Source organism: Tamandua tetradactyla, chromosome 2 (genome assembly GCF_023851605.1).
Source record: "Tamandua tetradactyla isolate mTamTet1 chromosome 2, mTamTet1.pri, whole genome shotgun sequence".
NCBI lineage: Eukaryota > Metazoa > Chordata > Mammalia > Pilosa > Myrmecophagidae > Tamandua > Tamandua tetradactyla.
The window spans coordinates 189,147,879-189,161,213 of record NC_135328.1 but is presented as its reverse complement, the minus strand read 5'-3'; the positions used below and the strand labels follow the sequence as shown (position 1 = coordinate 189,161,213).

At 46.7% G+C, this 13,335-nt stretch overlaps 1 protein-coding gene across 3 annotated transcripts; it reads right to left on the bottom strand.

Moving 5' to 3' along the window:
* Positions 1-9,465, bottom strand: TRAPPC3 (trafficking protein particle complex subunit 3). 3 transcript variants are annotated; one of them, XM_077150298.1, is made up of 6 exons: positions 9,267-9,465; positions 6,512-6,630; positions 2,893-2,990; positions 2,558-2,657; positions 1,230-1,412; positions 1-757 (listed from the first exon to the last, which is right to left on the bottom strand). In XM_077150298.1, exons 2-6 carry the CDS (start codon positions 6,596-6,598, stop codon positions 638-640), a joined length of 588 nt encoding a protein of 195 aa, XP_077006413.1. In that variant the 5' UTR covers positions 6,599-6,630; positions 9,267-9,465; the 3' UTR covers positions 1-637. The 3 variants fall into 3 exon arrangements, with proteins under 3 accessions (XP_077006413.1, XP_077006414.1, XP_077006415.1); XM_077150299.1 differs by lacking the exon at positions 6,512-6,630 and having other exon boundaries at positions 9,267-9,454; XM_077150300.1 differs by lacking the exons at positions 6,512-6,630; positions 9,267-9,465 and adding an exon at positions 9,049-9,230.
* Between the last annotated feature and the right edge of the window lie 3,870 nt (positions 9,466-13,335).

The following is a 13,335-nucleotide window of genomic DNA, read 5'->3' as shown; positions in this document are numbered from 1 at the left end:
TTGGGATTTCACTCAAGAATGTGTCTTTATTGAAGCGACTGTAAGAAAAAAAGGATGGACCCTCTGTAAAAAGAGGAGATGTTGCCTCCAAACAGCAGGGAGGAATGAGACCTGGGAGGTTTCCCAGAAGTTGGTGTTTCCGGCATGGACTGGCTCCCCTTTCTTGGCAAGCACTATATTCTGTCAGACCACAGCTAGCAATTCCTACCCACGGCCCTCCCAGCCTCTCCTCCTTCCATCCCTCCACCCCACAATCCTGGATTCCCTTTATGAATGCCCAGGGACAGATGTGTCAGGCTTGCCCCTTAATGGGGTCAAAGCGAGTTTTTCTCTGGAAAATTCAACCAGGAATGTAAAATGATTTGAACTTTTTCTAGTTCAACCAAGGACAATCACATCCAGCCACTCTGAAGGGAAAGCGAGTAAAGAATTTCCCTCCTAAATGTGCACACTTGTGGGGCAAATGGACTATATCACAGTCTGTTCTTTATTAGCATGAAGAATGGAAACAAGGTTAGAAGAATATATAACAACATCTGTGTTAAGGAGCCACTAAGTTCTAGAGGACATAGGGAGCACTGAGGGTTTCTGATTCCAACAAGTGTTCCTGCTAGCCCCTCTGAAGTCCTGGGAATGGTTATTCCTCTCCAGCTGGGAGATTGTCCTCAATCCGCCTGATGAACCTCATCCGGATTTCTGTCACACCATCCCCTTTCAGGGTGTCCTGGACAAACTTGGCCTCCACAGCCATCTGGACCTGAGGGACAGTGGGAAAATAAAGGGCAGCTGCCTAGCCACAGGCTCTGGGGCACCACTGGGGGTAGGGCTACAACTGGTCACCCACAGCTGCCAAGAAAGGGGGCTGATTTCGCACAGGCATCCTCTAGGGACAAGACAGCCAGATCCAATGTTCCCTTGCAGAAGACAACAGCCCCAGCCCATAAGGAGAAACCTAGCAAAGAACACCTGAGAATGCTACCAAATAAGCCAAGATGGGAATGGATATTCCTAGGGTTTGGGGGTTGACAGCACCACCTCCAAGACAGAAAGGAGGATTGTCACCATGTAGCAATATCAGACTTAGATCCATACAGCTGCATCACCATCTCAGGCAGCAAAGCACTGGGGTGACCCAAAGGCCTTTTCTCTCTGTCTCATTCATACACTCAAACATTTATCATGCCCCTACTACATTTCAGGTGTCCTAGAAGGTAAAGTGCTGCACTCACCATCTCCAAGGCTCCCCGCAACACCCCACACAAGAGATTGGAATAAACAAGGGATGAGTGGTTATCAGGAAGTTCCACAAAGTCCACCAATGGGTTATTTTCCAAAATGAGGGAGAATTCGTCACCAGCTGGACTCCAATTGGTGATGCTTGGAGTGATGCCCAAGTACATCTTAAACGCCACCTGTCAGGAGACAAACAGCAACACTGTGGAGAAGAGCAACAGGGGCTGTACAATAGGGTGGGTGATGGGACTGATAAAATGGAAAACAAGTGGCTTAGGAACAAAACTTTGGCCTCTGCAAGATGTTGAAACTTTAGATACTGAGGAAGAAAAATAGGAAAAGCATCTATGCACAATTCAGCACCCCTCTGCCTCAAGGTACCACAAAATTAATAAACAATTCAGTGTCCACCTGTACTTCTCAGTAGAAGGGAGCACTGATCTTCTGAAAGGGGTGGCTGCCCTGGACCAAAATGTGAACCAGAATATAGGGAGGCCCTAATCCACTTCTCCTTCCTCTGTCTGTGCTACCTGAACCTACCTTCTTACAACAAATAAAGTCACTGGGGCAGAATTACTCTTAACACATCCTTCCCTCTACCCACCCTAATTCTATACCCTTGCAGAGAAGCTCTCACACTATCAGCCCTCTTTAGGACTTGGTCGTTGCCTGCATGTTCTACAAAGACAAGAACCAACTTTAAGGTTACTGATACCATAGAGTTACAGGTACTTTACCTGTATTTATACCATATTATATCTGTATTACTACATTAATATATATCACTAATATCATTAATAATAGGAAACATTTCCTATATGCACAAAATTATGCTAAATGCATTTATTTTACACAGATGCTAATGTTCATTATTTCCATTTACTCCTTACAACAACCCTGTGAGGCAGGCTCTTGTTTTCTTTGTTTTAAAGACAAGCAAACTGGAAATTAAAGAGGTTAAAAGAGGCTTACCTAAGAACCCAGAACTAATAAATACTGGAGCCAGAATCTGAAGCCAGGTTTGTCTAAGTCCAAAGTCGGTACTCTTAACCTCCATGATCCCATGCTACACCTTCACAGCAAAGAGGACCTGGCTCTAATTTCTGTGGGGTTTTAATTCACGGGGATGACTCCAACCACTCTTTCCTTTTTCATAATCTGTGGTATTCCCAAACCACCAGGAAGGCTTCTTTGGCCCAAACTGCTGCCTAATTAGTCTTTGGGGGAGATCTGGGGACTCTCTTAGGGAGATGGAGAGAATGGTAAGCAGTGTATCCCAATGGCAATCCTTCAAGATGGCCAGGCGGCCCAGGATAATAATGACCTTGGCGATGACATCTGCAGTTTCCCGAAAGTCATGGCACCTCCCAACATTTGACCGCGCCAAGAAATCTTCAATCAGTCGAACTCCAATGTTATAGCCCCTGGGAAGGAAATCAGAGACCAGACCATTAAGGAGTGACAGTATGAACATAAGTTTATTGATTGCAAAAGAAAAATGAGGGTAATCTCAAAGCATCCCAATAAATGAGCTCAGTGCAAACTGTGCCCAAAATGTTGGCTACAAGAGAGAAGGCCCTGTTCAGGACTCTAAAGAACTACATAGTTTTAGTATGCCAGAAGCCCCGTACCGGCCTCTCCACATAGGAGCTCACTCACATTTTGTCTAGCTGTTTATTCACATCTTCATCATTTTCATAGTCCTTGCATAACTGCGTGACCAGAGCCCCATAGGTCAGCGTGAAGAGTTCAGAGCTCTAAAAGAGATTCAAAAGCAATCAGGACCAAAAAGCACAAAAGAAATGGTAGTGAGAGTCCAGACTGGCCCTGTTGCAACTGTCGGGATTCAAAGGGAGGTCACCTGTGTCTGGTGGAAAAAAACATCCTTCTCTGTGGAGTGGCCAGGGAATCTTCCAAGGGTGAACTTGACAGGCCTACAGCCAGACCAGCACAAAACTGGGCTGTACAAGACACCTCACGTACTAAGCAGTCACTCTTCCAACACACCAAGATGGGCTTCTGCCAACTAAGTCCCCACCACAGCTTCCATGCCTAAGCACTGGTCACCAGAAGCTCGTGTGGGAACAGCAATGGTTCATTAGGTACTGTGAAAAACAGACATGAAGCAGATATTATATGTTAGCAGGTGCTTCCTTAAGCCCTTAGAATATCTGGCTTCAAGTTAAATTGCACTCTCAAGGCTCCACCCAGAAGCAGCAGAAGACCCAGAGGTCCAGCCCACGAGAAGGAAGGAAGTCCTAGGCTGAGACCACTGTACTAATGACAACCCCTCTCCTAAGTGACAAGTATGGATGGGAAAAAGTAATGTTCCTTTTTGACATACAGCTAAAATGTTTGCAGGAGAGGGGAGTAACTCCAACAAGAATACAATCTTTTGGGTACCTGGAACACAATACTGATATGAACTACTTTCCATTACAATCACAATTAAAATCACAGAAACTCTTTCTCAAGTAAACAATCCTGTCAACTACCTACCAGGAGAGATGTGGAAGGTGAAAGGAATGGCAAATACCAAGACTACAGAATGAAAGCAGTAGGTAGGGGAAAAGGCACTATCAGAGTTAAACAAGTGTGAGAAACACATTCATGGGCCAGTGGATAAATATAGAAATGAAGCTGAAAAATTAAGACTGCCACCCAACCAGTCCCTTCTGAATGGAGCTTGTCAGACCTGGAGCAAAGCACCCTTCTGTTTTCAAATCTTCTGGGGAAGAAAACAGAAGTAATGTTAAGGCCCAGGCTCTCAGGCTACAATATTCCTCACTTCATCCCCACTGCCTAGTGGTGGGATCACTGCAAGAATAATAATGTGAATGCCTTTTAATCATATGCCCCATTCTACTTTTCATCACCCCATTTTCCACTCCACAATAACCCTGTAAGGCAGAAAAGGCAGAAATTATACCCATTTTAGAGATGAGGAAACTGAGACTTAAATGGTTAATTGCCCAAGGACACAGAGCAAATTATTAACAAAAGTAATTTGGGGGATTACAAACCAAGCCAATGTTTGTGTTTAGTCAATGCTTACTCCACTGTTCTCTGTAACTGCAACATTATTAAGTCCCACCTCCAAAATACAAGCACAAACACAAACAAACTTGATAGTTGCACCAGCAAGTCAAAGAAAATCATATTTGGAATCAGGAAGTTCTTTGAACTTAACTAAAACAGTCAGATCAGCGTGTCTCCAAGAGACCTTTTAACAAATGCGGCAATTATCGGGACGCTATTAAGGAGGGGAATGATTTTTTTAGTAAAGTCAAAGGCTTGGCACTACAAAGGCTTAAGCATGAATGGATGGAATCAATCCAGCGGTTACCAGTCCAAAGAGTTGGCACCACTGTGTTAAGTCAGGAGAGCTTTCCATCCATTATTTATGAGCCCTTGGATGGATACTCCAGGAGCCTCACCCACTATGATGCCAAGTAACATACAAACCATGATGATATCAAGCACTTTACACATGCAGTTGAACCTAACTTACCAATAAGAAAATCAAGTTTCTGGATAACTCTATTTATGGTCACAGAATCAATATGTCTAGGATCTGAGAATGGGATCCCTGATGCAAGCTCTCCACACCTTCTCTTAATTTGCAAGTCTATCTCCATCTTCAAATATGAACCAAGCCTATTTGGAACACTGTGAGATATGAATACATAACTTAAAAGTCTTCATACTTTAAAAAGAGAAGCTGGGCTCTGGTACAGAAAAAATAATTCATTTAACATTTACTATGTACCAGGACTATCTAATAGGAGAGAAACAAACAATAACCCAAATAAAATTTATGGTTAGTCAAATAGTAGTAAGTGCCCCATGAAGAAAAATACAGCATGAAAAAAGATTAAGGAGTATGTATGTTTATGTATGTGTAGTATGTGTGTCAATTTAAGTAGGGTGCTCAGGGAAGGACTCATGAAGATGATTTGTGCAAAGACCTGAAGGAGGTAAGTATAAGCCATAAAGACACCTGGGTAAAAAAATCCCAGGGAGCAAGTATAAAGGTCCTGACCTGGGAGTGTGCCTGACATATGTGAGAAAAAGCTAGAAGACCAGTGTGATTAGAGAGGAGTGAGCAAGAGAGGGAACAAAAGATGAAGTCAGAGAAGTAATGAGGTTGCAGAGTCTGAAGACCTGGGCTCAAAATAATCTCTTCTATAACTCTTCTACTTTCAGACTTCTTTGATATTTAATAATAATAAAAATATCAACAACAATAATTAGTATTTCTAAAAGTTTCAGAATGTCTTCACAGATACTTTCTCAGTGACTGTCATAAGAATCATGAGAGTTTAATAGAAAAACATTTATACCCATTTTACAGATGACATGTTAAGTAACTGAGACTGTCTTCTTATAGTTGAGCGCTGTCCTGTAAACATTGTGTGATCCTAGGCCATTGCTTAATCTCCCTAAATATCAATTTTTCTGATCTGGAAAATGATGACAATATTATCTGCCTTTCGAAATTACTGTGAAATTCCAATGAGATGTTTGTAGAGAGTCTGCCACTCAGTAGATAGTTGAGTACTTACTTACCAATATTTAGTGAGCATTTACAGCATACTATACACTAGAATATACAAAAAATTTTGTCCCTGATTTTGAAGAGCTTACATTCTAAAAAAAAATACACTTCTTTTAAAATGATATTTCTGTTTTGGCATTTTCTGCAAGGTATTGGAGGATGTACTTTGGGTATAAGGTAGATTTTATTTTTTATTTTAAACTATTTCTGTGTGGTACCAGGAGCACCATGAACTAGGTTCAAGGAAAGCCAGTAGAAAGGAGGGAGATTGGGATCAATATAAAGAACTTTCTAACAATTAACACGGCACACAAAAAGAAAATTAGGTTTGTAACCAGAAGACCTGATTCTGAGTTTGGACATGCACTTACAAGCTGTAGACCTTAGGTAAGTATTTTCACTTTGCTCGAACCTCAATCTTCTCATATAAAAATTGTAAATGTAATCTGTCATGCTAATCACAGGGCTGTTGGGAAGATAAAATCAAATAATGGACTTGAAGGCACTTTGCAGACCAAGAAACCATAGGGGGTTATGACAGCTATGCCAACATGATCTCCTAGGGCTTCTTCCTGATGGCATAACCTAAACAATACATTAAGACAAGCCTTACACTAGTTGAGCCCCTGCAAAAGGCCTTTTTGTTACTGCACAAACAAAACATCAAATCTCCCTAAAGCAGTTGATCTTTGGAGTCAGTGCTCCAAGAGTCATGCTTACCACGTTTGTCAGAACAGAGTAATCCAGTGTGACTGCCCCCAGCAGTCCATAACAGGACAGAGTCCAGCCCTCTCTTCTGCCCTTCATCCTCCAGTCATGGAGACTCACCTCCACGAGCACTGGAGAAAAGAAATGCTGGGGTTGGATTACTAGTGACACAATAGAAAAGAAGAGGAGGCCTGACTGTCCATGAGATTCAGAAACCAATATACAGAAACACAGAAGCTAAGAGCTTTATTACTAAGGATGCTAGCTGACATTTACTCAGTGTCAACTGTGTTCTAGGTATACTCTTACACTCGTAGCTTTACATGTATTACTTTAATTAATCCTCAGAACAACCCATACTAGAATCACCTCCTTTCCCCCCCTTTTTTGCTTGTTGAAACTAATGCTTATAACAATTAAGAAACTACCTCAAGGTCATAGAGAAATAAGTTGTGGAGGCAGGAATCAATTGCAGACAGTACCATACCCCTTGTATTGTGTACATATCTGTCTGTCTCATAGAATATGTGCTTCTCGAGGGTAGGGACCAAGACTTCATCTCTATCTTCCATAGCACCTAGTACAGAGCTTTGCATATAGAGGGGCCTGTAGAAAAGTTTGCTGAACAAACTTTTTGCTTGAGCTGTTTCTGTTCCTACACACTAAAAGCAGAGAGTTGTTACTTGGGCATATTAACCATATAGGTCTTGGAAGGCTTAAGTGGAAACACAGCAATTAGCAGAAGGTTGGGCCGATTGCCAACAAGGGCTGCTAGAAAGGGAAATTCCCCAGAGAGAAGAGGAGGTTGTCAAAACCAGGTAGCCACAAAGATCAGGCAGCAGAAGAAAGCAAATGAATGAGAGGATGTGCTCAAACCCTCATTTCATTCACACTACAAATACATGTTGAATGCTTGGCACCAGAGACCATTCTAGGTGCCGAGAAAGGAGCAGCTACAAAACAGATACTCTCAAGGAGTTTCCATTCTCAATGGGGAGACTGAAAATAAACAAGTAAATACATAATTCGTAATGAAACAGTGCTACAAAGGAAAAAAGAATAGAGTAAGGGGGATAGAGAATTAATTGGGTGATAAGGGAAGACCTTTCTGAGGTGGCAACAACTGAGTAACAGTGAGTGAAGTGACCAGTGAGTGAGCCAGATGACTATTCCTATGAACCGAGTTCCAGGCAGCAACTGTGGCTGCAAAAGCCTTAAGGCAGGAGTACTCTGCTGCCCCTCCTTAATTTCCTCATTTCACCAAAACTGAGCGATTACTGGCAGATGGAGGCTTCTGCTAAAGTTATATTAAAGGCTTGCAATACTGACTTTGGGTCAAAAATGTCCATGACAGCAAGATACGAAAACAAAAAGGAAGACCTCTGTTCATACGTTAAGAAAAGGAGGAGGAAACAAACATTTACCACACCCCATATATTCCAGTATCTCATTTACTCCTCAGCTGTGCTAGGCAGGCATTAATGCTCCTATTTTATAGACAAAGAAATGGAGGACCAATCTAGTAAGCCAGAATTTCAAACCAACCACCATGTTTTCCCCCTACATGACAGTTTCCCAGCAAAAATATTCTCTTCTTTCTTTAAACTCTTGGTGTATCCTCCACAACAGGAATTCACAACCTGTGATTCATGGGGTACCTTCAGAGGCCCCACAACCCTCCAAAAAATGCCAGTAAATATTTGTGTACATGTTTGTCCATATAATATTTCTTTGGGAGAAGATCCATAACAAAGGTATCTGAGAGTTAAGTACTATTACTCTAGATTAATAGGGCCTCCTACAGCTCACTTTTAGTAGCTGTTCCTGGTGTAATATGCAAAGGTATGAGGAAGGTTTAACATTCCATGCTAGAGCTGAGATATCAAGGAAGGGACCCTGATCTACGCAGCCATGTAGCATGGGATAGTCAATTAAAAATCTGGAACACAGAGATTACACCGGGCGATTCCAGAAGAAATAAGAATATGCCAAAGAATAGGAATATCTGCCAGGAAGGACCCTTAGCTTGGAGAAAAATGATACATTTCTTACTCTCCAGTCGCAGCCCCTATCAGCAGGTTTACAGGACCATATGGGGTTCTATTATTCCCAGGCAAAAAGGGAGATCCCACCCCTCACGAAAGAGGCACGACTTACTGCCTACTGTGGCCCACCTCTAACAGCATTCAAAAGAAAGTTCCTTCCCGACAAGGCCAGGACGTGAGCATCTCTCATCATGGCCCCAGCAGTGTGATTCACTATAACCTAGTAGTCTGAAGCATCAGTTAGAGAGACTTGGGTTCAAATCCCGTCTCTTCCTAGCTGTAAATTTGAGCAAGTTACATAACCTCTGTAAGTAGTAAAATGGTTATATCACCCACCTAATAGGATTAAATGAGATACTGCACATACTGGGCTTGGCTCAGCGCCTATCAGAGTAAGTGAGCAATTAGTGGTAATTATTGTTATTATTACTGTCGTTGTTGTTGGTCTAGCACAGAGCTGCGAAGGCCTGGGGCTCACGTAGGGGGAGGGGTCTCTGAGCTTACTCCAGCAGTCCTCCAACCAGCCTCCGGCCCGGGACGCCCCCAGACGGACTCTCCTCTCTCCACCCACCAAGCGGCCTCCTCCTCCGGCCTTCCCTCAAGAACCACTCTGCTCCCGGCGCCCGCAGGAGGGCCCTTCCCCAACTGCGCCTCGCGCTGGGCCCCTTCCCCAGCGCGCCTCAATTCCGCCACGCCCGTCGAGGTCACGCGCTCAGGGTTACCATTTTCTTGCTCTCGGTGCCACGGTTCGCCTGCCTCGACATGGTGCCGGCCGCCCCGCCTCACCTCGTCTCAGGCCCACTCTGCGACCCCCTCACAGCCAGCTGGGTTCAGCTTTGGCCCCTCAGCCTCTGGCCCACCGCGCTTGCGCAGCCTGCCGCGGGGCACCACGGGACTCGTGGTCCGCCCGACGACGGTAACACCGCCTGGACAAACGTTGGACTACAACACCCAATAGCCTCGTTGAAAGAACCGCCCCTTAGAGCGGTCGGACTACAACTCCCGGACTCCTTCGCGCGCAGCTGATGCGCTGTAGGCTGCATTCTGGCCGCTGGGGGGCGATCGCAGCTTGCGGTTATTCTGTATCAATGCCTCCATCGCCTCCGGGACAGAGATTCTCCGCTGACACTTCACCCGCCCCCATCGATCTTGGAAAGTCCCTCTTTCGAACTAGCCTCTTCCGCTGTTGCTGCAACGCCAGCCAGAAGCTCTCAGAATGTCCCAGAAAACTAGCAATGGCTCCCACACAAATCTGGCTTCTTTATTATGAAAATTTTTAATGACCACCTACTATGTTCCAAGCATTGTACTAGTGGCTTTTTCTTCAAACAGGCATCTGGCCACAAAACCCCAAAGGCAGCCAGCACCTGCATCATCCTATCACTGTGGCCTTCTGATGGAGGAGCCAGTCTGCTAGATGAAGTTCAAATCAGTTTCTCTCCCTCCTCTCTCCCAGGACAGCTACCCTGCCTGGTCCCCAGGGAAGATCAGCAGCTTTAGTGACAGCCATGAGTTTTAATTCTAGCTTTGTCACCTTAGGTAAACTGCTGGATCTCTTTGTTGTGAGGATTGTATGCAGAGTTCTTGGGCACATAAAAGACACAAAGAAAATGGTGCCTTCCCTTCCTTCCTGCCATCCTCTAAAACCACAGCCCAACAAACAGGCCCCAGAAACACCAAGGGAAAGTCCTGGCCACAGCCTCCCCAATCACCAAGGAGAAGTCCTACAGAGCCTTTCATGACTCTTTGGTTTCTGCTCCAGCCATCCTTTCCTGCCTGGTCAACTATGAGGGGACTGGGCTGGGGATCCTTGAGCACCCTCTTCTCAATTAGGCCTGGTAGCGTGACTCTGCAGCAGCTGCACTTTAGCCTTTGGCCTTTGCTATGACAACCAGCCTGCCCAGACATGAGCCAGCCAGGCTGGGGAAGGATGGGGGGCCCAGGCTGCTCAGGCTAAAAGTCAGTGCCCAGGGTTCCCTCAGTTCCTCCCTCAGGGTGCAGGGCCAGTGACTGGTTTATCTTTCTCCTTCCTGTAGGCGCAGACCATCAGGGGCCTCTCCGGAGACAGTGACCCCTGACTCTCCCTCCTATGTCAGTGCCCAGGGGAGGAAGCTGAGGATTCTGGGAAGGAACTGAAAGTGGGTTGGGGACAGAGAAGGAGGGGTCTGCCAGCATCCAGAAGCCAATACAGCCAGAGAAGAGCCTCCTGCATTCCCAGGAGAGAGGACAGCTGAGGTGAAATCTGCAGTTGGCCAGCCCCGTCTGTTGGTCTGGGCTCCTCCCTGCCGGCTGCCCTTGGCTGCCCACAGAAACCTGAGTCACAGTCACGGCCAGCAGTCCGACCCCACCCAGCCTGCTGTCAGGCAAAGCCCGTCTGAAGAGCTGAGAGGCGGAGCCTCTCCTTGCTGGTTTCCCTGCCTCTGAGATTTTTCCTCTCCCCTCTCTCTCTGCCTGTGATTCCTCCTCTTGGCATCTCTTTCTCTTTGGGGTTCTACCTCACAGTCTTGGATGAAGGGTGGGGGTGGGCTCCATCTCAGGCTGATGGTAGGGTCTCCTCCTTGTTCAGATGGGAACTTAAAAGCTCCTTAGACAGCTGCTCCAAGGGCTCTCTGCCATTTTCAAATCCCAATAATTCCTCCCCACCAACCCCTAAGGGCCAGGACATTTTGGAACACTCAGCACTCTCCTACCTTCATCTCCTCCCTAGGAAAGAACTCAGGGACAACTTCTTATCCCTATGAGGGACTTACGACAAAATCACCCCCCAACCCCACCTCCCCATCCCAGGATCTCAAAGGGCTGAACCTATTTAATCCTAGACTGTGAGTTCCTTTCCCCTCCAATCCCTCTCTGTTCCTCCCCCTCCGCAAGAGTTGGACAGAGGGAAGCCTTGTTAAAGCTATTGTCACCACCACCCTTGATGACATTCCCCACCTCCGGCCTCAGGGAGTGGACCCTGGAGGCCAAGGCTCCCCCCTGGACAGCTGGTCTGGGTTTAGAGACCCTTCATACTGCTGAGCCTTGGCAGAGGCTGGTGTGTGTGTGTGTGTGTGTGTGTGTGTGTGTGTGTGTGTGTGTGTGTGTGTGTGTGTGTGTGTGTGTGTGTGTGCTGCATGCGCATGTGTGAGAATCTGGTGTCCTGTTCTCAGCGGGCCCCCACCACGAGGCCCCTCCCACTTCCTACTCTGGATGTGGAAGCTGCCTCCAAGGCCTCCGACCTGCTTCACTTTTCTGGGGCAAGTCTCCTAGTGATTTCTTTCACTTCTCTATCAGGCTGATCATGGGCCCTGCCCCAACAAACCTAGGAGGTTATAAGTGCTCTTGCCCTGCCCTCCTCCTAGGGGGGCCAGGAAGGGGACAGATTTCTGATTCCCATTCAGTGACCTGCCCCCAGCCCCAGCCCAGCCTCATAGTGAGACTAAAGGCTCACTCATGCCTGTCACTGCGGAGGGGGAGGGGATTGCACTGGGCTGCAGAGAGAGAAGGGGAGAGGTGACAGAGCTCCCTACACCTCACCCAAGAGGGCTGAGCATACTTTGGAAGCTTCAGTCCCTGATGTTGCAAGTGCCCCACTTGCACTTTCCCTGGGTTGTCTGATACTTGGGGTGGGATGGGCGGGGAGAATGGGAGCCCCCTAGATGCTGTCACTTAGCCCCAAACTCAGAGTGGGCCACCGGCTCTAAACCCTCTTAGTTGCTGGGGCTTGGGATCCGCCAGGGATCCCAATTAAGGCTAGAATGGAGAGAAGCCCACTTTATTTGCTTATCCCAACTGCACCAATCACAGGTGACCCTCACACTCCTGCCTCCCCCTCAGTTCTCCTCCCAGAACTCCCTGTGAATCCATCCGCTGTGCAGGAAGCCTTCCAGGGCTGACCAGAAGACCTGTCCCTCAAATTGCCTAACTCCCAGATGCCCTGCTGCCTCCCACCACTGCATCTTGTGAAAGGGTGCAGGTGTCACCACCTTCATTCTAGAGAAGGGTGCCTCAACTTTGGCACCAGTGGCATAGGGCCTGATAAAATCCTTCATCGTGGGGGGCTGTCCTGTGCACTCTACCATATTTAGTGGTATCCCTGGCCTCTACTCACTAGATGCCAGTAGCTCTTCCAGTGTGACAACAAAAAGTGTCTCTAGATATTACCAAATGAACTCTGGAAGACAAAAGTGCCCCTGGTCGAGAATCACTGTGCTAGGGTAATATCCCACATCAACCATTGTCAGTGAGGTCCCCAAAGTCCATCCCAGATATTAGGCACTGTAGAGGATTTCCAGTTCTAAAGGCCTGCTGACCCTTCCCCTGCTGGAGAACCTTCAACAGCAACCTATGATCTACATTTCCAAGCCAACCGGCACTGAAGTTCTCCTACATAGGCCGTCCCTGGCCTGTTATCTCATCTTTAGCCGCGTTTCTCCCTCCACTGTTTCTGAGCTCTAGTCAGTGTGGGTCTCTCACTGTCCCCATCTATAGTCGTTGTCCCTGCAGTGACCTTTGCCGAGTTTCTCATCCTTCAAGGCCAGGGGTGGGAAGTGGAGGAAGAACCACCCCAGAGAGCTCTCTCCCCGTCAGGTTTTGTTCCTAAACCTTCCGAAGTCTAGGTACTGCTTGGCTCAGGGTGGGCCTGTTCAGCTCCGCACGATGCAGGTTCTGGAGACCTCTGATCTCACAAATTATTGAGACATAATTTCATGTGACACTCCTTCCCTTCCCCCACTCCTGAGCTAGGCAGTCATCAACTCCATCACCCACATGTTCCCCTCAGCCTGCAGCTGGGGTGGCTGGCAACTGAGA